The sequence below is a fragment of the Ambystoma mexicanum genome, chromosome 8 (genome assembly GCF_040938575.1).
Source record: "Ambystoma mexicanum isolate Mex_15411 chromosome 8, UKY_AmexF1_1, whole genome shotgun sequence".
Lineage (NCBI taxonomy): Eukaryota > Metazoa > Chordata > Amphibia > Caudata > Ambystomatidae > Ambystoma > Ambystoma mexicanum.
This window is the reverse complement of record NC_090929.1, coordinates 298,409,746-298,433,591: the sequence shown is the minus strand read 5'-3', so window position 1 is coordinate 298,433,591 and position 23,846 is coordinate 298,409,746. Positions and strand designations below refer to the sequence as shown.

Below are 23,846 nucleotides of genomic sequence, written 5' to 3'. Positions count from 1 at the left end.
CAACCACCAGAAATTGACCATAGTCCCTTCAAGGAAACTGACCTTTCTGGGATGTGTGTGTGGCTCACAGGCTACAAGGACTATTCGATCACAGCATAGGATCTTGGATATTTCAGCAGCCATAAGCCATGTTCAGCAGATGCAGGCTACATCTGCTTGGTGATTTCAAAGACTGCTAGGGTTGATGGCTGCATGTGTACTTTGCATTCTGTTAGCCGGCTTGTCGATGAGGTGCCGCCAGTTGCACTTGGCCATCTCCTGGAACCAATCTATCGATAAACAATCAGACAAAGTCCCAATCCCGGCCTTTCTAGATACAAGAGCTAATGGAGGAGATTATTCTACTGCACTCTGCACTACGACATCAATCCTTTGTCCTTCCTCTAGAACGAATTATTCTCCTTTATCTTGATCTTATTTTTCAGCCATTGGGGCCTATCACAACAAAAACCATGACACATTATTTTCCAGCTCAAACCCGCGTGTGCAGAGACACCTTGAGGATCTCACCAGAATCTATATTCCGAACGTTGCCCTATCACCATTGACGTTTAAACCTTTTGAGCCTGTGCTTACACCGAGCTGCAATATTTGTAATGGAATGTGGTTCCTTTGGTAGCTCTCATGTCTGCATGTAGAGTCAGAGAAATCCGGGTTATATCAGCTCTGAGGGCTACACTATTTTACTTTAAGGACAATGTGGTTTATGCACTCACCTGGCTTTTCTACCAAAGGTGGCGTTCTCTTTCCACATCAAGGAGGAGGTGGTATTCCCAACTTTTTTTCCAAATCCACAGTCTCTGGCTGACGTTGCTCTCCACTCTCTGAATGCCGGGAGAGCCCTAAAGCTTTACTTGGATTATAGTCAGAAGTTAATAAAAACAGACCCCCTTATCGTTACTTTTGTTGTTCAGCACCTCAGCTCGCAGTCTTCTAAAGCCATGATTGCCAGATGGCTAGCATCAGCATGAGCCATTGTAAGGACATTCATGCTCATGCCAACAGAGCCATAGCCATGGCTGTTGATTTTCAGTGCAACATGCTTTTGGGCATTATTAGCAGGGCAGCCACATGGGCTTCACTATCTGCTTTCTGTAAGCACTATTGTCTGGACACTAGCTCCCGGGCTAACGGCAGCTTTGGACAGGCTGTCCTTTGCAACCCTCTTGCTATAAAGTAAGGGTTGCCTGCTCCGAAGGTAGGTAGCTAGGGGAGGCGTAGCGTGGTGAATGCTGCATGTATCATCATTGAGGCATATAGTTTAGAGGCTAAGGAGCTGGGTGAGATGCTGTTTCAGATGCTGGCTTGTGGAGTCTCTGCCCATTGCTAGGACAGACACCTAGAGCAGAAGGCAGGGTGCAGTGGTTAATGCTGCCTGGTGTATGGTCTAGTCATCTCCTTTGACAGGCAACTAGAGTAGAAGTTTGGAGGCTGGGTAAAAGGGAAGATAGGGAGCTAGGAGATATGCTGCCTGGTGTACGCGGTTTGCATCACATTTGACAGGCGAGGAGTAGAAGGCACGTGGGTGGTTGAGGTGCAGCCTTTTGTATGCCGCAGCCGCATCTATCCTCTTTGATAAGTAGAGGGCATTTATTTATAAAGCGCACAAACAGCCAGGAGGCATGGTGGCGCTGTTACATGGAAAACAACTTGGTTACAGAGGGCTTACATAGTGTGATTGCATATTGAGACATTGCATGGTAACAGTGCAGACTTTTCATGTTCAGGTTTAAGTAAATAGCCATGTTTTGATGGTTTTACGAAAAGCGAGGTGTGCGGGTTCTGTTCTAAGGGAGAGCGGTAGGGAGTTAAATTGCCTCACGGCTATGAAGGGGAAACATACGCCAGCCCCTCTGGCATGTTTCACTTTGGGTACTACCAGTCGGTTGTCGTAGGGTGTTCCTGTTGGTCCTGAGGAGAGGGGTCCGTTTACTCTCTGCGATAGGCATCGTGGGGCTGTGTGGTTGATGCACTTGTGGATTAGGGCAAGAGTTTTGAAGAGGACACATTCTCTGATGGGTAGCCAGTGGGCTCGTCTCCTGGCATTAGACTTTGTCAGGAGCAGCCTGGTGTCTGCTCTGTCCATCATTTTGACAGGTACTTACAGTAGAATAAAATGCAGTGGCTATGTCCATTCCCTTTGCCAGGCACCTAAAGTAGTTGACAAGGAAGAAGCAGCTTTTAGTGTTCACCCCTTTTGTAGTGTGTGCAAGGGAGAGGACTTGCATGATGGTGCCTTGAGACTGTAATCTAATATATCTTTGGCAGGCACCTGAGGGTCTGGTAAAGGACACTGTGGGAATGCTGCAGGGTGTATGCAATATATACCCTTCCAGGAACCTACTCTGTTCAATGAATGGGAGATGGGATAGAGCCGGGAATACTGCCTGGTATGTCGCACTGCTGTTACCAGGCACCATTCCTATAACCAGTGGCTATCTAAAGTATATAATTCAGTATATACTAGTTATTCCACTTAGCACCCTTCTGCCAGACATGCATTTGAGATCTGCATGAGACCTGCATAATTCAGTATATACTAGTTATTCCACTTAGCACCCTTCTGCCAGACATGCATTTGAGACCTGCATGAGGTATACTGCACACCTCATGCAGGTCTCACATGCATGTCTGTCGGAAGAGTACTAAGTGGGATAACTGGTATATACTGAATTATATACTTTAGATAGCCACTGGTTATAGGAATGTTGCGTGATATATTCAGTGTGATATACCATTGGTAGGTAGTGAATGTAGAGTTGTGGAGGGAGCTAGGGTGGTGGTAGCTGTCTGACATATGTTGTATGCATACGTGGTCGTTCCTGCTAGACACTCTTAAATCAGTATTTTAAATTGGCTCTATCAAGAGAGTTAAACTACAAACAGCTATATTTGTTTAATAATCTGTGGTTTTGTTAGTGTCGTGAAACAAAAGGTAAATAGTAGCAGAATAGTAATACATCATAGCTCTGCTAGCTCATGATCAGTGCAGCATTGTACCACGTTTGCAAAGCCAGTGTAGAGAACTAAACAGTAAGGGAAGAAAGGATATCTTAGGGGCAGCGCGTTGGTCTTGGAAACAAGACAACACAACAATACAGGTTCGAAACCCGATCCCATGTTTAGAAACCACTCGTTGGTATAAAAACAATTGTAATTATAATGTACATTCACACAATCATTGCTTCAAAACACCCACATATAAAGTAGAACTCTGATGTCCTATACATAAATAGACATGCATGTTTCCTCATGTAAATATATTTGAAAACGCCTTCATGAGGTCCAAGGGCTGATGTTGACATTATTGTTACTGTTAGTCAGACAATCTCATCAATGATGTACATACATTTACAATTGATTGCCAAAATATTTATTTAAACTTACAGAAGAGTCACTCCAACCTCTCAGCCAGCAGTGGTCAAATCAGTTAAGGTTATGTGAAGGGGGGCTGTTAGTGCCTCACCTCAGTGATAGTCCACTGTAGGAGAAGAAAAGTCGAATAAGTCCTTGACCGTAGGACCTTGTGTACACTTAGTGATTGGGCAATAATATAGGTGGTCCTTCAAACAGGTGGATTTTGGCTACCGTAAGATTAATTTATTTCTAGTGTGTCTCCGACACCCTTCTTTGGCTAATAACATTTTCTTACGCCAAATACCTGAAATGCATACATACATGTTTAAGTGCATTTCATTTTAAATTAGGACACTGCTTTGAATTGAATTTTTATTGTTTGGGGTGAAAAACTAGCTTAAGAGTAGTGGCGCACTGTACAGAGTTTGCAAAGCCAGTGTAGAGTATTAAGCAGTAGTGCATTGCTGCGGGCAGATGGGTGTTATTATTCGACAGTAAGATATTTATGGAATAGCCAACTTTTTACTGTTTTCCGGGACTGGAGGATGGTGGAGCTGTTTCGAGCCGACAACAGAATTTGATTTCAAAGTGTTGGTGCATGGCAAGAGTAGGACTGTTTGCAGGTCTTCTACTTGTGAGTGAGTGCAGTATCTGGGATTGCTTATGGTACTCTTGTTCAGAGGAGATTTGCCTTACATTTTGGTGCTGGACTGCCCTTGTGGGTGGGACAAAGAGTGATATGCAAATAGATATTTCTCCTCTGTGAAGGGTGCCGTGATCTAAAACATGGCTGTACACCCTCCTGAGTGGAAAAAATTCCATAGAACAGGTTATTTGACCCATGTTTGTTCTCAGTAGAGGGGTTCCCACACTCCTTTCTAACCGATTGATGGTTTTGCTGGAGAAGGAGTGAGATCTTCCAGAGATGCAGCGGTTGGCTGCTAGGTAGGCTGGCATACCATACATGATTGCCTTGTAGATGAGACATGCAGTTTTGCATAGGATTCTGGTGGGGAGATGGAGCCAGTGATGTTTGTGCAACAAGGGAGCAATGCAGTTGAACTTCTTGGCACCTGCAAAGAGGTTTGTAGCAGCGAGGTGAGCTTCCCTGAGGGAGCCAGATGTGATGATGGATTTCCTGTTTAGAGGGGATTCCTTCCTGTTGATGTGGGAAATCACGAGCACTTGTACCACCAATTTGAGGTTGTCTGATGGGCTGAAGGCTTTTATTTTATGCAATGTGGTGTTTTTGAGCCACACTATTTGGGCGTACTTAGCTATGTGTTTCTTGAAACATAGGCTGTTATTGATAATGAAGCCTTAGGATTTTGTTGAGTCTGAAAGCTTTACAGTGAATCCTTCTAGGCACATATTGTCGAGCCACTGTTGGGTGAGTATTTGTCAGGAGGAGCGATTAAGATGAATTCTGTCTGGGTGGGGTTGAGCTTGAGTTAAGAGTTGGGCAATCAATGTCTAGATGGTACCTAAGCAATTCTGGAGGTGGGTGACAGTGCTGTCCACATTTTTGTGGATTGCATTGTTAGGGTCGTTGAGGAGAGTGCCAGGGTTCTGTGTAAAGGTTGAAAATGATTGGCAAGAGGCTGAAACTCTGAGGGATTCCGCAGGTGACACAAAGTTGATGAGATCTGAGTGACTCTCTGGATGGCTTGGATAGGTACGAGGTGCACCAGTGTAGGATGGTACCAGTGAATCCCATTCTGTGAGCAAGGTGGATGGGAAGGGTTTGTGGGTCGACTGTGTTGAATGCAACCAAGTGGTCCAAGAGGACTAGAAGGCACGAGTCACCCTTATCCTTGCTTTAGTGGGCTTTGTTCACCACCTGGATAGTGGCTGTGTCAGTGCTGCAATTTGGGCTCATTTTAATAGCTTCTCTCTGGCCAGCCTGGTTAAGGTTCTCAGATCTCATGAGGCTATCTGTTTTTCTGCCAGATTGTCAGTTCTCATGACCTCCTTCTGCGGCACCAGGGCAAAGTTTTCCATCCCTCCTCTCAATGGATGAACATAACTGCTTTGTTCCGGAGGAGTTAACCTGGGGCATAAATGGAGATAACATTACTCTCATTGAGGCTGCGGTAAAGCAATCCATCTGCTCGCAGTTTAGGAGCAGGAGCTCTGTTGAGTGGGTTGCTAGTAATGTAATGACAGCGTGGTCAGACCAATCTAGTGAGATAGTGTTTGACCAAGAGATATGGGTAGGGCAAGGGAAGCAAAGACTAAGTCAAAAGTGTTGCCTCTGACATCTGTCGGAGAAAGGATTATTTGTGTATGGTCCATGGATTCAGTTAGGGAGAATGGAGAGTATCGCATGTATTTACCTTACTTGGTATCAGGGACATTGAAATCTCTGAGGAACATGTTAGTGGAAGTTGAGACCATAGCTGTGGAGAGGAGATAGGAGATATTGTCAATTAATTGATCACTCCTGTGAGGTGGTCTGTAAATGAGGTGGAAAGAGATTGATTTGTTGTGTGATACAGAGAATCGTTACAAGAGGGTTTCTATAGAGCTTGGAACGGGTAGGGGTATTAATGTACATTGCCATTCAATCTTCTTCATGACTGTCAACCCACCTCCTACGTTTCCTGATCTGTCTGCATGTTAAACACTGTAGCAGAGTGCCAGGAGGATGTCAAAAGATGTGAGGGGAAGCTGGTGTGAATCAGGTTTCGGTAATAAATAGGGCTTTGAGATCGTTGTTACAGATTAGCTCAACAGGCACAAACAGGGGGTGTCCTTGGCCTTGTACATTCTTAGCCATGGATGCTCGGCATGCATTATAGTATAATAGTAAGAGTTTGATATAGTGCATCTGAAAGCCAAATGAAACCAAATACTAGTGTTGATGAGGTCTATCTCTTAGGAGTATTGGAGGGCACTCTTTTTCGACCTGGAAAGCTGATTGCAGCTTAGACAGGTGTTTGAGAGTCTTCTTAATTCGAAAGCATTGCGCATTCGTTTTATCCGAAGTGCAATCAAAATTCGACACAATTTGAATAAAGGCCTGTGTCGGAGTTGAGCATCTGCAGAGGCAGAGAGAAAAAGAGGCAAAGGAACCATTCATGTGGTCTCGAAGGTACTTAGGCTTCAGAACAAAGCTATGGTTAAGCAAAAAGGTAGGTTAATGAGGTATTTACCTGTTCAAGTGTTTAAGTGTTTATTTAAAAAATGCTGCAGTCAACTGACACAGGCCATTTTATTTGTCAGAAAAGCTGTATGGAATGCTGATTTGTCATGTACCTGGTGCCTTTGGGTCTAAAGAGAAACACTGCCTGTTATATATATGCATTTTAATAATCCTTTGGTTGCAGAGTGAGTCTGTCCATGGGGACTCAATGTGCCTATATGAGAATATGTCTATATTGCATGGAGTGTATGATAGTATCCCAAAATGGTATCATGGGATTGTGCCCCCTTGCACGGTAAGGCTGTATGAAAGAATGTTCATATTGCATAATGTACTTGCGCGATAGGGGTTCAGTGAATACCTATTGCATAGAGTGCTCATGTGAGAGTGAAGTTGTATAAGATGACATGTTTCCACATTGTAACCCGTGCCTATATGGTAGTGTACTTGTATAACACAGGTTGCCAGTATACAAGCATGTTCAGATTGCATAGCGTTACATTATGATAGTGTATGCTTGCCACAGTGTGTCTTGTTGACAGTGCATGTCTTTGATACACTGCACATGTAGGTCTCTGTGTTCCCATATGATACAGGGCACACATTGTATAGACTACCCAATATTGCCTCCATAATGGTAGTGTGCTAATCTGACACTGCATTTGTCCACCTCAGTATACTTTATTACTACTTACCTGTACAACCTAGTGTGCCCACTGTGATGAATCAAGGGAATTCGTACCTTCTCCACAACAGGGAGTCCCCCCTATGAGGATAGAGAGGTGAGCCCGCTCTGCAAAACCTTCTCTATGGGTCGATGCAAGTGGGACCTCACCGGGAGAGACTCCTCTTTGGGGACAAGAACTCCAGTACCTGTGAGGCACTCCCTCCATCAGTAAGCCTAATGTCTTACATGGAATTACCAAATCTTGTCCAACATAAAGACCGCGCCGAAGAAGACGCTGAAGGATATCATTCTTCACGAGAAAAAGAAAATATCTCTTTAATGAAAACTGACCAATCTACTGAGATGATTGGATGGAGAGGAAAGCATTCATCATATAAGGAAGGGGAACAAGTTTGAAAGAGAGATAGACAGCAGTACATATCCACGCAGGGTAAGTATCCTGCTGATGTAAGCCTGAGAAGAGGTGGAGAGATTGTGGGACGTGGAACCCGCAAAATCCAAACTTGCTGTCAGGCAAGTGAACGAACACTGAACTGCCAGTGTACTGAAAAGCGAGGAAAAGAAGAATCGGTGGTGGCGTGACCCTGGAAGAGTCATTGTGGGCAGCGGATATGTGCAACAACAGAGACCATCGGAGGGCACGGCACAGGACGCGGCTCCCTGGTGAGATACCAAAGAGATAGAAATGCAAGGACCGCAGATGAGTGACGCCGAGAACGCCGGTTCAGAAGCACAGTGAAGAAATGGAACTGCTGCCAGAGCCTTAGTACCAGGACCATTTTCGAAGAAGAGAGAAGGTAACTGGGGACCGGGGAGGCACGGGAAAACTAACAAGGACAGTAACACGGAACAAATAGCTCGCCCCAGTATCAAAGAAGATTTAATATATATGAACTGTGAAGAAATAAGTGTAACGTTCAATGAAGGATAACTGGATACAAAATAATTAGCATTGGCAAAGGTGAAGAGTGATAGTTTATGGAAAGGAATAAGAGCATTCCCTGGATGGGAGGAACATAGAAATACAGTACATTTGCTAAATGTGACCATTGATCAAATCAAGAAGGAAAGAATAATTTTCTCAGAAAAAGAATCGTATGAAAGAGATAGAAACCTTATACATTTGAATACAACAAGAGAGAGAGAGAGAGAGAAAAATAGATCCTCAAAGAAGGGGACAATCCTTGGAACCTATTCCTATCTGGGAAAGAAAGGAAAGCCTGTGAAATACCCAAAGAAAAAGGGTGTGAAATAAAGAAAGAGAATATCAGAAGTTAAAGCCATACTTAACCTATAAAACTAAACAAGTGGAATAAGGTAAAGACTTACCTAAAGTGGGATACAATCTGTCCACACTGAGAAATTAACCGTTGAAACAGATAAAAAAGAGCTGCCAAAGAAAAGAGCATAGATCAATAGAACCAGTGCTGGGAGCATAAAGCAGGAGAAGGGAGTCATTTTCCTGTCTTTATTTTGTTAAGTCATAGGGCAGAGAGTAATAGTCTTGAAAGATAGACAGATTCTTTTTGGGCATTGAGAAACAGACGACTGCCAAGCACCTTAGTTATTCTTTATGTAGGGAACACCCCATAGGGATAGCTAGTCCTTTCTATGTCAGGGCTCTTTAAGGACATTTTAGGCAAGTTTAATAAAACTTGCCTAAAATGTCTTTAAAGAGCCTGCATCCTTCTTCTGGCCCGTTACGCCACATAGCATTGTGTCCATATGGCATAGTTTACCCTTATGGCAATATATCTTGTGTTCTGCTGTGTGCTGTATGACTGTATACTGGTAGGATGCAGTGTGCAAATATAGTATTGTTTCTATACTTTATAGCATGCCCTTATGGCAGTGTACCTTGTGTTCTGCTGTATGTTGTATGACTATATACCAGTAGGACTCAGTGTGCCAATGTAACATCATGTCCATATGTCATAGTGTGCACTCGTATGATGCTTTGCCTCCATATGACATGCACAGTGTACTCACCTGACACTGTCTGTGTGTGACTTAGTGTGCTGTGTGACAGCATATTGTAAAGACTCAATGTGACTATTTAATATTGTGTCCACACTTCACTGTGTGCATGTAGGACAAAGTGCCTGTGATAATGCAGGTTACTCAGAACGTAATGACTTTGGAGTTCCACAGATTTCTCTGTGGTTAAATACAATCCGGGGATTGAGCGAGTCTGGGAGATGTTAGTATTCTTCTTCTATGAGCTAGTTTTTCCTTAACTTTGTTACTCCATTCGAATACATGATTCTAGCCACCATCATCGCCAACTGCATCGTGCTGGCTCTGGAGCAGCACTTACCCGACGGAGACAAGACTCCCATGTCAGCGCGTCTGGTGAGTACTGTGTATATGTGCTGGTCTTCTATAGTTTTGCTGCTTGGGTGGATGTGATCAATTATTTGACTGTAAAATGTTGTGTTTCACATGCTCTCAATACAAGATCACACCATATATTCATACAAGTGCCGAGGTACTTTCCAGACAAAGCAAATGGCGTTTGAGCGCTCATGCCCATCAATGGTCAGATAATCCAGTAAAAGATTTAGTGACCAGCGCAAGCTATGATGTGTCCAGTATGGCCAGCTAGAAACCGTGGTGATTACTAAGGCTGTGCTAAGGAGGGGAAGAAGAATATGTACAGATGGGAGTGGTGCAGGGTTCACGTTAGTTTAGAGAGGGGAATCGATAGAGGCTGACAATAGAATGTTAGTATATTTATGAGTTTTGCAGTCTGAGCTGACAACGTAGGGACAATGCAACAGGTTGGGACGTTGAGACGCCTACTGTTGGAAGAAGTATAAGCAAGGTAAGTGCTAGTGTTGAGCAGAGAGGCATTTGTGCTATGGATAGGCATTGTTGAGTGTTTGAGGTAGTGCAAGGAACGCAGGTGGCAGTGACTGAGAAAGGAGGGAATGGCGGTAGGTTTGGGATTCGTGTAGTATTTGGGCTACTGCCACAGGATAGAGGGCCGAAGGGGCTATCAAGGAATGGCAGTGGGTATAGAACTGGTGTAGTGATTGAGACTGATGGAGTGCCAGAAAAAGCAATGATGGTAGGCGAAGGGGCATTGCTTGAGCCAGTGGAGTGTTTTAAAGGGCTAGAACTGCTAATGGAATGCTGGAACAGAGAGGGGGTAGCAGCGCCAGAGTTAATGCTTTGAGGAATGGATGGTAAATGAGAAGCAGGAGAAAGGCAAAGAAGATAAAACCTGGTAGGCAGGAACATTTGTATTCAATACACCAGTACACACAAAAGGCCCTCATTACAACTTTGCCAGTAAAATGCTGGTTATTCTGTTGCGCCAGTATTGCCGTTTCTGGCAGGCCGACCACCGGAGTTATCAGCACATTACATGTCCTTGGTCGCGCACACACCCCCCTTCCAGAAACGGTAAAACCGTTGTGACAGAATTTTCTGGCATCCACAGCAATTCGCCGATGTTTTTGTCCGAAATCTGCCAGAAATAGCATTACTGGCACCCAAACAGTCGTAATTCTGGGTGAGGTGGTATCAGTACCAGAAATTCTGGCAACTGTGTTTACGGCAATCGCATACTTTGCAGGACCGTTAAAAGTGCCGGAAAACAATATTACTGGCACTTTTACCATTTACCAGCAAAGTTGTAATGAGGGTCATAGTCTTTAAAATATACACAGATTTTAAAATAAGAAGAAATCACAGTTACAAAATTACACGTGTGATCGGCTGCCACAGGAAATGCTGAGAAAGTTTAGCCACAGGCTCACAAAATGGCTGCCTTCTTATGGCTACTGCTTAGCCTCATTACAAGTCCGGCGGTAGCCTTGCCGATAAAACCGGCAGGCTGCTGCCGGACTTGCACATTTTTGAGGCGCCTAGCTTCACGGAAACCCCCGGAGCATTACAGCCCCGGCGGTCCATGAAGTTAGGCGCTGGAAATTGTAAATACCCATTCCCATAGGACTCAATGGAAATGGGGAGCACGGAAGCACCGGCACTGTGTGCAACAGTGACGGTTCTTCCGTGTAAGTCTGCGGGCGGGTGCCAACCCGCCCACCAGGTAAGACCTGCCGGGCCGGACGGCATCCGCCAGCAGACTCGGAGTGTGCTGGTTTGGTAACAACGGTGCCGGTAGGCTTACCGGCACCGTTGTTACTGGACCGGCACACTCATAACGAGGCCCTTAGACTTGAGAAACGAATAAGGATGGCAAAACGTCAGGTGCTTTCGTTTCTGGCTGCTGCATAACAACAGAGTTTATTCCTCTACATCCAGAGTAGTGTTGAAGTGTTCAGTGACACACCCTTCATCTAGCCTAAACATGGACCCGGCCTTCCTGTTATATCCAGCACGGTGAAAGGGTGTGACTAAGCGGGATCTGCATCTTCCTAAAGCACATATTTTTTTTATTAAATGTTTATGGTTTTTATCTTAAACCTAGCATTTCAATCTTTACTTAAAATTCACATTTTTAACAGGGTTATTCAGGCTTCCGCCAAATATCCATCAGTGGATATAATTGTCCAGAAGTGTACAATAGTGGTGACCATGTGTCTGTTGTTTCCAATCAATATCTCTGACCAACGTTCAGATTTTTCTAATTCTGTCGGGGCACTGGAGTATTTCCGACTAAATGCAAGCCATTCATTGTTTAGTGCTTCGCATTCCATGACAATGGCCCTCATTACGACCTTGGCGGAGATCCATGGTGCTATTTGCACCATGGTCCATGGCGCTAAGCTGCCAACTCCGCCATGGTGGTTGGCGGACTTACCGCCCCATTCCGACCTTGGCGGGGCGGTAAGTCCCCAATCCCCATTTACCCTTCCCCATTCCCATTTTTGCCCCATAGGGTATAATGGGAGTGGGGAAGGCGTTAATTACGCCACCGTAAATTACGGTGGCGTAATTAACAACAAGGTCCCTTAGCGCCATGGATTTTTCCGCCTGCAAAAAGCAGGCGTAAAAATCACCATGGCGCTACGGGAACTCGTACTCAGGCGGAAAGGGGCGCCATGGTTTACGCCGGCGTAAACCCCTTTCCGCCAGGGTCGTAATGAGGGCCAATGTGTTTGATGGTTTCTGTTAGCTCTTCTTTTTTGCGGAATCTGCATGATATGATGGTTTCCTTATTGGGATCTTTTCTCCATGATCTCCCGAGTAAGTAATAGATACAGTCTGAACCTTAGGAACGTGTCTCGGATGTGTCGGTCTGGAAATAGGCTGAGATAGTGCAGAAGTTTGCTTAGCGCTCATGCTTCGCCATCACATTTTAAAGTTAATTTGTAAAGATTCTTCCTGTTTTGAGTTTCAATCCAGTCGTTTCTTGCAAGATGTTTCTTTGCTATCTGTGGCCTATTTATCAGCATATCCATGGTTACCTCTTTTTGGGTGCATATCTTCATGGCGGCTTCTTTCCAACTAGTCAAAACCGTATCGTTGACATGTAAATCCGTTGTTCTTAGAATATCAAGTGCAGGGATGGAGTCTCCGTTATTTAGCATTCTGAAGAGATCCAAGGTTTTCCACATCACTATTGAGTGCAGGAACTGCAGGCTAGTTCATATTTTATCCTGGGCATAGGGGTTGCTTGGGGTAGCGCCAATACTTTCTTCCAGTAGATGGCCTCTGTTTGCTCCCATATGGCTTGGTCTATATTTATTAGGGTTTCCCCGCCATAGGTCAGTATTGCTGTTACCTTTTGTCTAGAGAAACAGCAGGTTTTATGGAAAATGTGCTGTATTTTTGGTGTATAATCGCACCTTGCCTTGCCAAAGAATTGGCTTTAGACTTTAGCTGTGTCGACCAACTTTGTTCGGTTTCCGACTGATTAATCCAGATACCCAGGTATTTATACATGCAGACTTGTGCAAGTTTTTCGTTCTTAAAATAGAAAGCATATTGTTCCCTCTTTCTTTGTAGTTGTGGTGTGAGGGTCATGATTTTGATTTTGGTGACATTAACAGCCAATTCATTTCTGTCCATATATTCTTGTGTTCTGTTCAATGCGATTTGTAGGCCCAGTGGTGTTTTTGACATTATAATGATGTCATTGGTGGACATTAATGTTGAAATAGTGATGGCATTGAGTTTTGGAGAGTTCGTTAGTGTAGATGCTAGCTTCGTAATCCGAGGTATAAAGATTATACAGGGAAGCGGCTAGCGGGCATCCTTGTTTAAGTCCGTTCCAGGTTAGTATGGGTTGGGTAACCAATCCAACAGCTGTCATTTTGACTTGCACCTTGGTCTTCGAGTATAGTCATTTTATTGGTTTAAGGATGTCGTGGGGGCAGCCCAATTGCTCTAACTTCCCCTTGGCCTCAAGCCCAGGCACTGTATCTTTCCAGGACTGAAATCACTACACTGGCTGCCAGTGACTGCGAGGATCAAGTTCAAAACCCTCTGCATTGTCCACAAGGCCTTCTGGGTCTTGGGCCAAAATACCTTCAACTCTCTCTTCCTAAATATCTTCCTTCTCGAGCTCTTCGCTCATCCGCCTCCAACTCCCTCAGGGTCAGCTGCTTCTCCAAACAACGAGTTGGGGGCAGATCTCTCTCCGCTGCAGGGGCCTCTCTCTTGAACAGCCTTCCTGCCTCCCTGAAACCTGAGGAGAACCATCTCCAGTCACCTCAAAACCTTCCACTTTGCCTCCGCCTTCTCTCCCCCTCTCCCCTGCTAAAGTTACTGAAACTGCACTGAATCTGCAACCGGGCCACTCACCGTTCTCGGTCCTTGGCCCAGCCACTCTCCCCTGCACTGCCTCCCTGGCAACCCCTGCACTGCGGGACTGTGTCTGTATCCCTACAGCCCCCCTTCCCAGCACTTGACTGCACTTACCTCGCACTTGCCACTAGCTGGCCCTTGTTATTTATCCTGTATGCTATTAACCCTGTACTGCACTTTCCCCTCTCCCTTCCCCCTTGCTCTTTCCCTTCCCCTCTACCCTTGCACTTGCGCGATCTGAATGACACCTGGCCTTGTAGGATCGTTGTCTGTCTCCCCTTGTTCCCCCCCCCCGCCTCGTCGCACCTTGAAACACTTGTGTATAGGCGCGTTACAAATGCCATATCATATCATATCATAATCTCCTCCGGTTGATTTTGTCAAATGCAAGGTGCAAGTCTATGAAAGCAGCATATATTTATGTTTTTGACTTTGTCGTTTCATGTTTAAGCATATTCATGATTATAAGATTTACATTGGTCCCAGCATGTAAACCCAGTTTGCCTCACGGCTTGTCGTTTTGCTTGCTTGGACCAGTCATTGAGTTTTTTTAACAGCACGTTTGCAAATATTTTCCTTAAGGGGTCAAGTAGGGCCAGAGGGCGGTAGTTTGAGGGTTCTTTGGTTGAGCGTTGTTTGAATATTGGTACCAATGTTGCCAATTGCCAGGAATGATGTTGGTCCAATTTATTATTATGAAGATCTCAGTGCAAATCTCAGCCGAAGCTTCAGGGTTCTTTTTTAAGGTAGCATTCGCCAGGCCGTCGGGTCCAGGAGCTCTCGATACATTTAATTTCTGAATTATGTCTAAGATCTCTGTTGGTTCCCATGTTATGGTCCATCTCTTTCGGTTTGATTGCGTGACCCTTTATTTGGTCGTGTGTCTTTCCTTATATAATTCTTCAAAGTACATAACCCAGGCATGTTCTTGTACGTCGACTATCATTTGGTCTTTTCGTTCGGGGGTCCGATTTGAATAATTCCCACAGGTTCCTAGTGTAATGTGATTTTAATGCACCGAGCATGGTTTCTGTATTCTGCTGGTCTTGCATCATTTTCGCTGTAGTTAGCCAGTTTTTATATCTTTGCTTAGCGGCTCATATCTTGGTCTTCTTTGTTTCAGGGGAATTGAATTTGGCTTGCTAAACAACTTCTTTTATCTCTCGTTTGTTTGTAGCTATGGCTTTGTTGTAGACTTGGATGGGTCGATTTTTTTGCTCTGCAATTAGGGGCAATAGATAGCTTGAATTTGTCTAGTATCCCTCCATAATTGATTTTGCAGTTATCTTCCATTTTAGTGTTTTTGAATACTTCGGACAGAGCGACCATGTCGTTTTGTGGTATTCTAAGTTGATCCATGCTGGCAGTCAAGCTCAAAGGTGGTATTTCTATTCTCTTGGGGTTGACTCCCTTTAGTTGCCTTGAGCGCGTCAGAATGAAGTGGGCGCTGTGCTATGAGTAGGTGTTGATGGAATCATTGTTGTTTCCGATTATACCTTTCGAGCAGTATATGTAATCGATAATAGATTTGCTTTTCCCCCTCGACCACGTGGGAAGAGGGATATTTGTATCATGGGCAGAAGCATCCATTTGTTCGAATTTCCTATCGAGCATTTCTGCTGACCATCTTCGGGCATGATGTTCCATCATATGTGCTTCAGTTGGATTCCCTGTTTGGGTGAAAAGGTGGAAATTGAAGTCGCCACATATGATAAATTCTGCATTTGCATGTTTCATTGCGGTATTATCAATAACCGTAAGTAAAGAGTCTATGACTTTTTCATCTTAGGTCTTTCTTGGGTTCCAATAAATATTCAGAATGCTTATGTAATGGTTATTGGCTTAATGGGAGTCTTTATCGTGGAATTTCCTTGTTGTCTGATGCTGTACAAGGATAGTATTCAGGGCCCAATGTTCTAAAATATTTGACTCAATTGCTTCAAATGGGGAGTCATGTTTAATCATCGTTAGCAGACCTGCTGATGGTCGGCCTTATCCATTTGCGATTGCAGGGTTCATTTGAATCGCGTATCCTTCACAGATTGGGGGAACTGATATCCAATTCTCTTGGAAGCACAAGATATGCGCCTTATTCAGGTCTGTTCTTTCTTGCTGGAATAGGTGTGTATGTCCCCGGGTGTTCCAGGAGCATATCCGCATCGTTTATCATGGTTTCATGGTTATTGGTTTCCGGGAGCACTGCCTTGGCTTGAGTTGGAGTTTGTTCTAGTGTCTCACCATAATGGAGATCTCATGGCTTCAGAATGGTAGTCAGTTTGCCAGTAGTATCTTCTATAATTATCCGGATTCAGACGTTTCTGGGCTTTTTGGGATTTGCAGGAATGGATGCTTTCGAAGCTGCTGATCTCCGAATATGAGATGTAATTACTTTACATTGACTGGTTATGGCTTTCTATCTGGTTTTGATCTTCGATGTCTTCAATGGTTAATTGATTTGATCCGCCTTAGTGTGTGTATGCGTAACAGTCAATCCAGACTTTATACAAACACTCGTTGTCTATAAATTCAATTAGTTCAAAATCTTTGGTTGTCACTTGTTTGAATTTAGGTATTGCTTGTAGTAGCCGCAATGTGTTGGTTCTATTTAAAATCAATTTTCAATCTCGGTTAATTGTTCTTTCAAGTTTCAATCTGTTTTTCTTGTTCTTTTGGTGCGGATCAAGGAATGTTGGTTACTTTAGAGATGTGTCTTGGTTTTCAGTCTTACCTGTTGTGGTGCTGCTCTTGTCTTGATTCGCCTCAGGGTCGAATTCATCTTGTCTATCCGGCGGCATGTCATTATTGTAATAGCTTATCTCCATGTCAGAGATCTCGTCGTATTGTTGGTGGTCTAGTTCTTCATATCGATCCAATATTATCATTGAGGAGAAATGTATTGGCTCCTCTTCTTGTTCTTGTATTTGTGATTTTTCTTTTCCCGTGGCTTCCTGTCCTTCTATCGAGTATGTTGATAGGTTCATAAGAGATTCAGCGTTGCCTTGGTCGTCCTCCTGTAGTCTCTGTGGTGCCTGCGGAGCTTGAGTACTGATTTTCTCTGTTTCATCTTGTACCACTTCGTGCTGGTCTACTTTTTCCTGTTGTACAGCCACTTTTTGTTGTTTCCTCAGTGGTGCTTGTTTCTCTTTATTGGTTGTATTTAGGGCTCGCGTCAGGTTTCTGAGGAAGGCTCTAGATCCTTTTTGTTGTTTTTTTTGTTGATTTTTAGTACTCGTTTTTTCCTTTCGCAATTGTATTTGTTAGTTCTGTTCAAAAATTCTGTACAGTTGTCTTTGTTTTTCTCCCTCTCTTTTATCATGATTGTGTGGAGTGGAGTTGTACTCTGGAACATATTTATTGGGAATAGATTTTTTTCCCAGAGTGTTGGTTGTGAGGTCTATCACTAATCCCTCATGCGTATCCATTTCACTATTTTGTCGCAGGCTTACTCCACTCATGATGTTATTATTCATGGAGATATTGGTTACTTGTGTCTCCTTGTCATTATCAATTTGTGAGGGTAAACACTGTTTTTCTTGTTTCATTGATGTTTTTTGTTGGTACATCTTCATCATGTTGATTAAAGCTTCAGTTAATTGAGTTTTGTCTTCTCTGTCCTGCCTTGCCATATCCGCAAGTCGCTGTTGCCAGTTGTAGCTGGTTTCTGCCTCTCTGTCAAGGCATGTGTGTATCTTATCCATTAGAAAGTCGTGTGTTTTTTGCTTAGCATATATGGATGCAAGCAACGTGGCATTGTCTCTTGCCGGTTCTGTATTTATCTCTTGAAGTTTCATGTAGGGGATCATCGTTTGTGTAGTGGCGGTTATCAACATGTTCTGCAGGTCTACCATTGTCGTTGGAATGGTTTCTTAATGTACGTGCTCACTTGATTGAATGGAGCAGCAGCTCGAATTCTCGTTTGGTGGTCCTATCAGTTTGTAATTTGTTTCGGTCGTGATCTCCTTATTCAGCGTCTTTGCATTTGCTGCTCGTAATTCCAGTATTGGTTTAGCAGGTTCCTGTGCTGTTTAACAGGATCCTTTCTCACAGCAATTTCTTTCGCCTGCTTTTTATTCATTCTAGAGGTTTCTTGCAGCTCTATTAGAGTCTCAATCTCAGTGAGGTCCAGGGAGAGCCGCGCAAGGCGTCTATTAGTTGGTAATTTGGCTGGCGTCTCATGACGTTCTGATATTACGTGTCTTTCATAGAGTTGTTTCCATTGTTTTTTTGCTTGGTGTGCTTTTTCTTTTTGGGTCATTGACACTGGAGTCAAGGTAGTTAGATCTCTTGGTCCTTTTTTATGTTGGTAGCTCATTATTTGTTCGATGTATGATTCAGAAAATATCATGCTGTTTCCTTCACTGAACTTTGGGTTTCTGTTTTTGGGTCGGACATCAGGTGTTTCTAGTATTAGAGATTTGATGGAGTTTTCCATCTCGATTTGGTTTATTATTGGGAGAACATGGTGAGTGAGAGTTGGGGATCTTATTCTGATAGTCATTTGTCGTTTTCTGTGGTGCCATGTTCAATTTCTCTATTTTCATATTATTTCTGAACAGAGATTCTGTTTGATCATCTTTGTTTCGGTCCAACAAGTTCATTTCTTTTTGGGTGAAAACCAGGTCCTGCTATTTGGGTTCTTTATTTTCTCTCGCAATTTCATCCTCGTTTCCATCCTCATTGGGAAGCGGTTGATTCGTATTTCCGCTCACATATTGTGGGAGAGAGGTGCTAGACACGTTTATCTCTGAGGATATTATTGTCTGTGTGTTTTGTGAGGTTATTGCTTCCGGTTCTGTTGTGGGGAATTCTCTCATTGTTTTGGTTCTTTGTCGTGTGTGGGGGCAGGGTAGTAGTGCTTGAGTTGGGATACTGTCGGCACTACTTTGCCTGTTTTCTTGCCAGCTTCAAAGTTTTCTTTCTTAAGTTGGATATCGTTCGTGGGAGAACAGCAGCGGGAATATTTCCCGGCGTTTGCTTGCACAATGAGGAACGCACTAGTCTCTTGGGGGCTTGTGCCCCTCCTCCTGACAGCCGCTTCCCGGTATGGGCATTTGCGTGACTCCGGGCATGCAAACCGAAAGCTTGTTGCTCTTGGGATCAGCGCGGCTAAAGCGCATCGGGGGTCCAGTCAGATATGTTTGTGGAATTCTTTAGAATCTTTCATGTATTGTGCTGGATCGGGCCAATCCGTCTGCTGGCAGCTTCTCGTGTCATAGTGGGCCGATGGCCCGTTCCAAAGATTACAATGAATCAGCAGTGAATCAACTCGTGCGGGTCAAAGGATGAGTCCCGCAGTCCCAGCATGGTTGATATTTGGATTATAGAGATACCACTGATGTCAGTGAGTTGGTTCTGTGTACATGTGCTCAGTCAAAAAAACAAAGCAACTCAATTGTCAAAATGTTATTGTTGTGGGCGTGGAGCACGCTTCTTACCTTTTTGGTGTATTTCAGAGGCAAGCAAGCAGAAGTAGATTCTGTAAGGCGCTTCCCGCATGGACTCTCGCAGACTCTCTCCTCTGCTTCCACACTCCGCGACTAGGAGTGTATTTGTAGGGTTGAAATGTCAAGGCTCCGCCTTGAAAAACAGTGGCCAGCAACAACAGACTGGTCGCCACCGCTCTCGCAGACTCTCCACTCTGCTTCCATACTCCACGGCCTGCTCCCCGTCTGGGAGTGTATTTGTAGGGTTGAAATGTCAAGGCTCCTCCTTGAAAAACAGTGGCCAGCAACAACAGACTGGTCGCCACAGCTCTCGCAGACTCTCCACTCTGCTTCCACACTCCACGGCCTGCTCCGCGGCTGGGAGTATATTTGTAGGCTTGAAATGTCAAGCTCCTCCTTGAAAAACAGTGGCCAGCAACAACAGACTGGTCACCACAGCTCTCGCAGACTCTCCACTCTGCTTCCACACTCTGTGGTGTATTCGGGGAGCATGAAGAGTTTATGATCACGCCCCCAAACCAGAACCCCAGGGATATTACTGGTGAGTTCCTCAGGGGAAAGAAATATGGGCAGGAAGTCCTCTGTCAGTGCACTCACGTTGCATGTAGCCCACTTTCACAATTTCCACTTGGTGCTGTACGGCCCTCCATCGCCAGGCAAATAGGCTTCATGCTTTTGGAGCAATAGCAGCTCTGCCTGCCGCTCACCATGATGTCTATCAGGGCTGAGCTGGACAATTAGCCCTCTGGAAACAGAAACCCTAAGAGAGTCAGTGAATCCGCATGCAAATAGTAAACATATTCCCCAATGGCCTGTGGGGACAAAAATCCAACCTAGTGTTGTCTGTGGGAGATAACGTCTCTCTGCCCTAGCAGACATTGTTCACAAGTTAGGCATTATTGACTTATAATCATAGTTTCCACCATTTCTTCCCTTTGAGTTGGAGAGCACAGTCACTTCTCAAAAAGGTGCATGGGCGCCCGTAGTGTTTATCAATTCAGACTGGGGGAAGTAGGAGAAGTTTTTCAAGTTTTTGCTGTATGGTAGTCCTATGCATGGATAACCTAGTCGTCAACATTCACCACTGATATGGTTGTGACCTTGGGCTTTACCGTGGTCTTTCCATTGTCACCAAGGGTTAAAATGTAGTTCAGTAAGTACTGAGACAAACCACTACTGAGAGGGAAAGGTAGAAAACAGAGAACGGAATATGCTGCATTGAGAGAATGATTTAAGCTAAGGTATTCTTTTTTCTCAGGCAGTGCTTTAGGCACAAAGCAGGTGGATGGGCAGTAGTAGTTCGAGCAGTAAGGTAGGTGGGAAGCAGATAAAGATGAAACTGCACATACGGGATTCTCAATAGCAGTGCCTACTGAAGGGCTATGAAGATGTAATGGTCGTGAAGGGTGATTTTACCATAACCGCCTCACAACAGAATAAAAAACATCTTTCTGTTTATGCTGCACCACTGGGGTATAAACACATACTTCGTGCACGTCAGGACAAGTCCCACAGGGGATGACATCATGGTCGCTGATATACACACAGCTATTCACGTCAGAATTGAATTCCCTGTAGGGAGGCAAGTTTTCACTGCTCTGAAAATAGCTTTTATTTTTTATTTAGTTTTGGCCCTGATTAGTGGAACACAAATGTGCTGCATAAGGCTTTGGGTGCTCAATTGCTCATTGTTCAGTGATTCATCCTGAGAACCCCAAATGGTGTTGGGGGCATACACTGAGATGTCACTCTAGTTTGGGGGTCCTAGTTGTCAATATACTCGGTGAAGCAGAAAGTGGGAGTTTTCTTAGATTATTCCATGCATGGTCTAATGCGATCATTCTATGTGAGAGCTGGTTCAAAAGCAATGTTCTGTGGCTGTTTGATAGCTGTGTCCAAGGACAACTCACAAACTGAGCTGTGGGGGGAATTCACTTCCAGAAACCTGTTTATCGCATGGACTGTTTTTCGAAACGTGCATGCACAGGATTATACAGGTTTACCACTCGTTTTGAACACTCAGTTGTCAGATAAGAAAATAGTGTCACATAGGGAAATCAGATTTTTTTTCATGACCACCCGATGTGCCAGGCCGCAAACTGGTAGTGGAACTTGGACCCAGAGTCAATAATAACAAAAAAAGTTATGTTATACTTTATTCCATTACTCCCGTTTATAAACGCTATAGTAACAAGTGTCAGTATTATTTTATGAAACATTTAATTCATATTTTGGCATAAAGTATAAAACAGATACAAAATCCCACCATATCCCATCTCCACCCTAACAGCAAAGCACCCATCAAGCCTGCAGGTTCTTTCACAGATAGTCTGATCACGCACGAGTGCCCTCTCCATAAATCTCCTCGACACCAACAACCATACTCCAATAAAATGGCTGTCTCCCGCCATCATCCCCAAATCTTATCCCGTTTGTCAGGGCACCCCCTTTACTTGTAAACTAATTTATCCAATTCCATTGAACTTTCAAGACCCAACCACGACTGCAATAGCCTGCAATACACTGGGAACCTCTGTAGCCCCTCTTGTAGGCAATGTCCCTTTTTGCAGTGATCATGGCCTTTGCAATGAACCAATTTTCATAGCCGGATCCTGTAATGTCGTCCCATATTGCTAAGAGTGCCAATTTGAGATTTTGGTCCAACTACAAACAGACACATGGGTCGTCTCAGCAAAAATCTCATCCCAATACTTCTGGAGTGAGGGACATGACCAAAGTATGTATGAACGTGCCTTCTGCTGCCTTACATTTGACATTGTGCATTCTCCCTTCTCCCCATCTGTCACACGATAACATACACTGTGCAGTATAGTCATGGCCTGGCACTGATTTCAATCTCCTGAGGGGCATTCATCGTCTCGTCCTGTTCTCTTCATCCACTGTCCCCAAGTCTCCTTTACCAGTGGCCTCATAGTTATATTCCTAATTCCCTTGTATATAGTGGAGATGGCCTCTGCCCCTCCATCATCTTCCTCTCTGGCGGGGAAGCCTCTGGGATCTGGGTACTGAGAACATTCCTAAATTGCGAGTATTGTTAGAATGTTCACTGATCCATTCAAAGGTCTTCCTGGAGATCTGCAAAATACTTTGTGACCCCCCTCTTAGCAAGTCCCCAACTCACATAATACCGATTTCCACCCAAACCTTACTATGTGAAGCTCCTTTCAATTTTATCATAAGGTTGTTATCCCATAAGCGTGTTAGTAACATGACTACTGCCATATCTGGACCACCATCTTACCTATGGAGAAAGTATGTATAGTTGTTTTATGCAGTTGTGAGTTTGAATTGGCATTCACATCTTCAGTCTTCAGGCCTCATTATGAGTGTGGTGGTGTGGTCAAAAGCAATGGTAATGCAGTGGTAAAGGCATTACCACTGCATTACCGTCACCTTACCGTACTGCTGAACTAAAGATTTGGAGGTGAGGTGGAGGAAAAACCTCCAGCAAAATGCTGGATGTAATTCTGCCAGTTCACTGCCAAAAAATGTCTATTCCGGCAGAATTCCTGCTGGCGGAATTGCAGCTGGTGGTAATTTTCCTGAAATCCCCATAATTGGGGACTAACACCGTCATAATGCCACTTATAATCCAGCGGTTATTCTGCTGGTCCAAGTGGAGGTAACTGCAAATCCATTTAGTGGTATCTCAGCGGATTTACTGCGGAGATACCACCAAACTTGTAATTAGGCATGTCTTTCCTGTCTAATGACTAGCCAATCCCTATTCACAAAAACTAAGTGGTTAGCTATGACCTTATGTGAGACCCTGTTGTACCCCTTAAGGTCTGGGAGAGCCATGCTCACTTTGCATGTATATCTACATAGGGTTTTCATGGCGACCCTAACAACTCCAGTGCCCCCCCACAGTCTATGGATACCTCTCTCCAAAACTCTGGTATGGGAGCTTAATGTGGAGAAAATTGCATAACATGGGGAATCGTGGGGCAACAATCATCTTGAAAATTGCAACCCTACTGATTAAGGAAAACAGTAGCAGCGTCCATCTTAACATCTGCCAGAAAACTATTCAACAGGGAGCCCAGTTCAATCTTATGCAGACTGCCATATCCATATTCCTCGTCACATGTATTCCAAGATACTTATATGACACTGGCTCCTTTAGCCGGCCAGCTCTATTGTCACCCCTTACCTCCCCGCGTAGCATACCAACTTATTTCAATTAATCATGTGACCACTGTGGCCTCCAAATTCTTTAGTAATATCTATGGCCCTACAGCATGAGATTGACTGCTTATATAGACACCCTGTCCTCTGACTCATTGAAAACCTGCTATTATTGGGTCTCTTCTGATCCATTCTGCCAGCAGCTCCACCACTAGGGCAAAAACAAGTGGAGATAAGGGGCCCGAGTTAGGTGAAACACTATGGATGTATAGCCATCAATCATGACTTAGGCCAATGGGGCCGTATATGTCAGTCGCCCCAGCTCATAAAGACCGGGCCCAAG

General features: G+C 44.2%; 1 protein-coding gene across 5 annotated transcripts in view; it reads left to right on the top strand.

The window, feature by feature from the left end:
* The window catches only part of CACNA1B (calcium voltage-gated channel subunit alpha1 B), a 2,298,664-nt gene that overhangs the window by 15,861 nt on the left and 2,258,957 nt on the right, over positions 1–23,846 (top strand). For all 5 annotated transcript variants that reach the window (XM_069609698.1, XM_069609696.1, XM_069609700.1 and 2 more), the window contains exon 2: positions 9,437–9,542. In XM_069609698.1, coding sequence (XP_069465799.1) covers positions 9,437–9,542 — 106 coding nt within the window. The remainder of the gene's footprint in view (positions 1–9,436; positions 9,543–23,846) is intronic.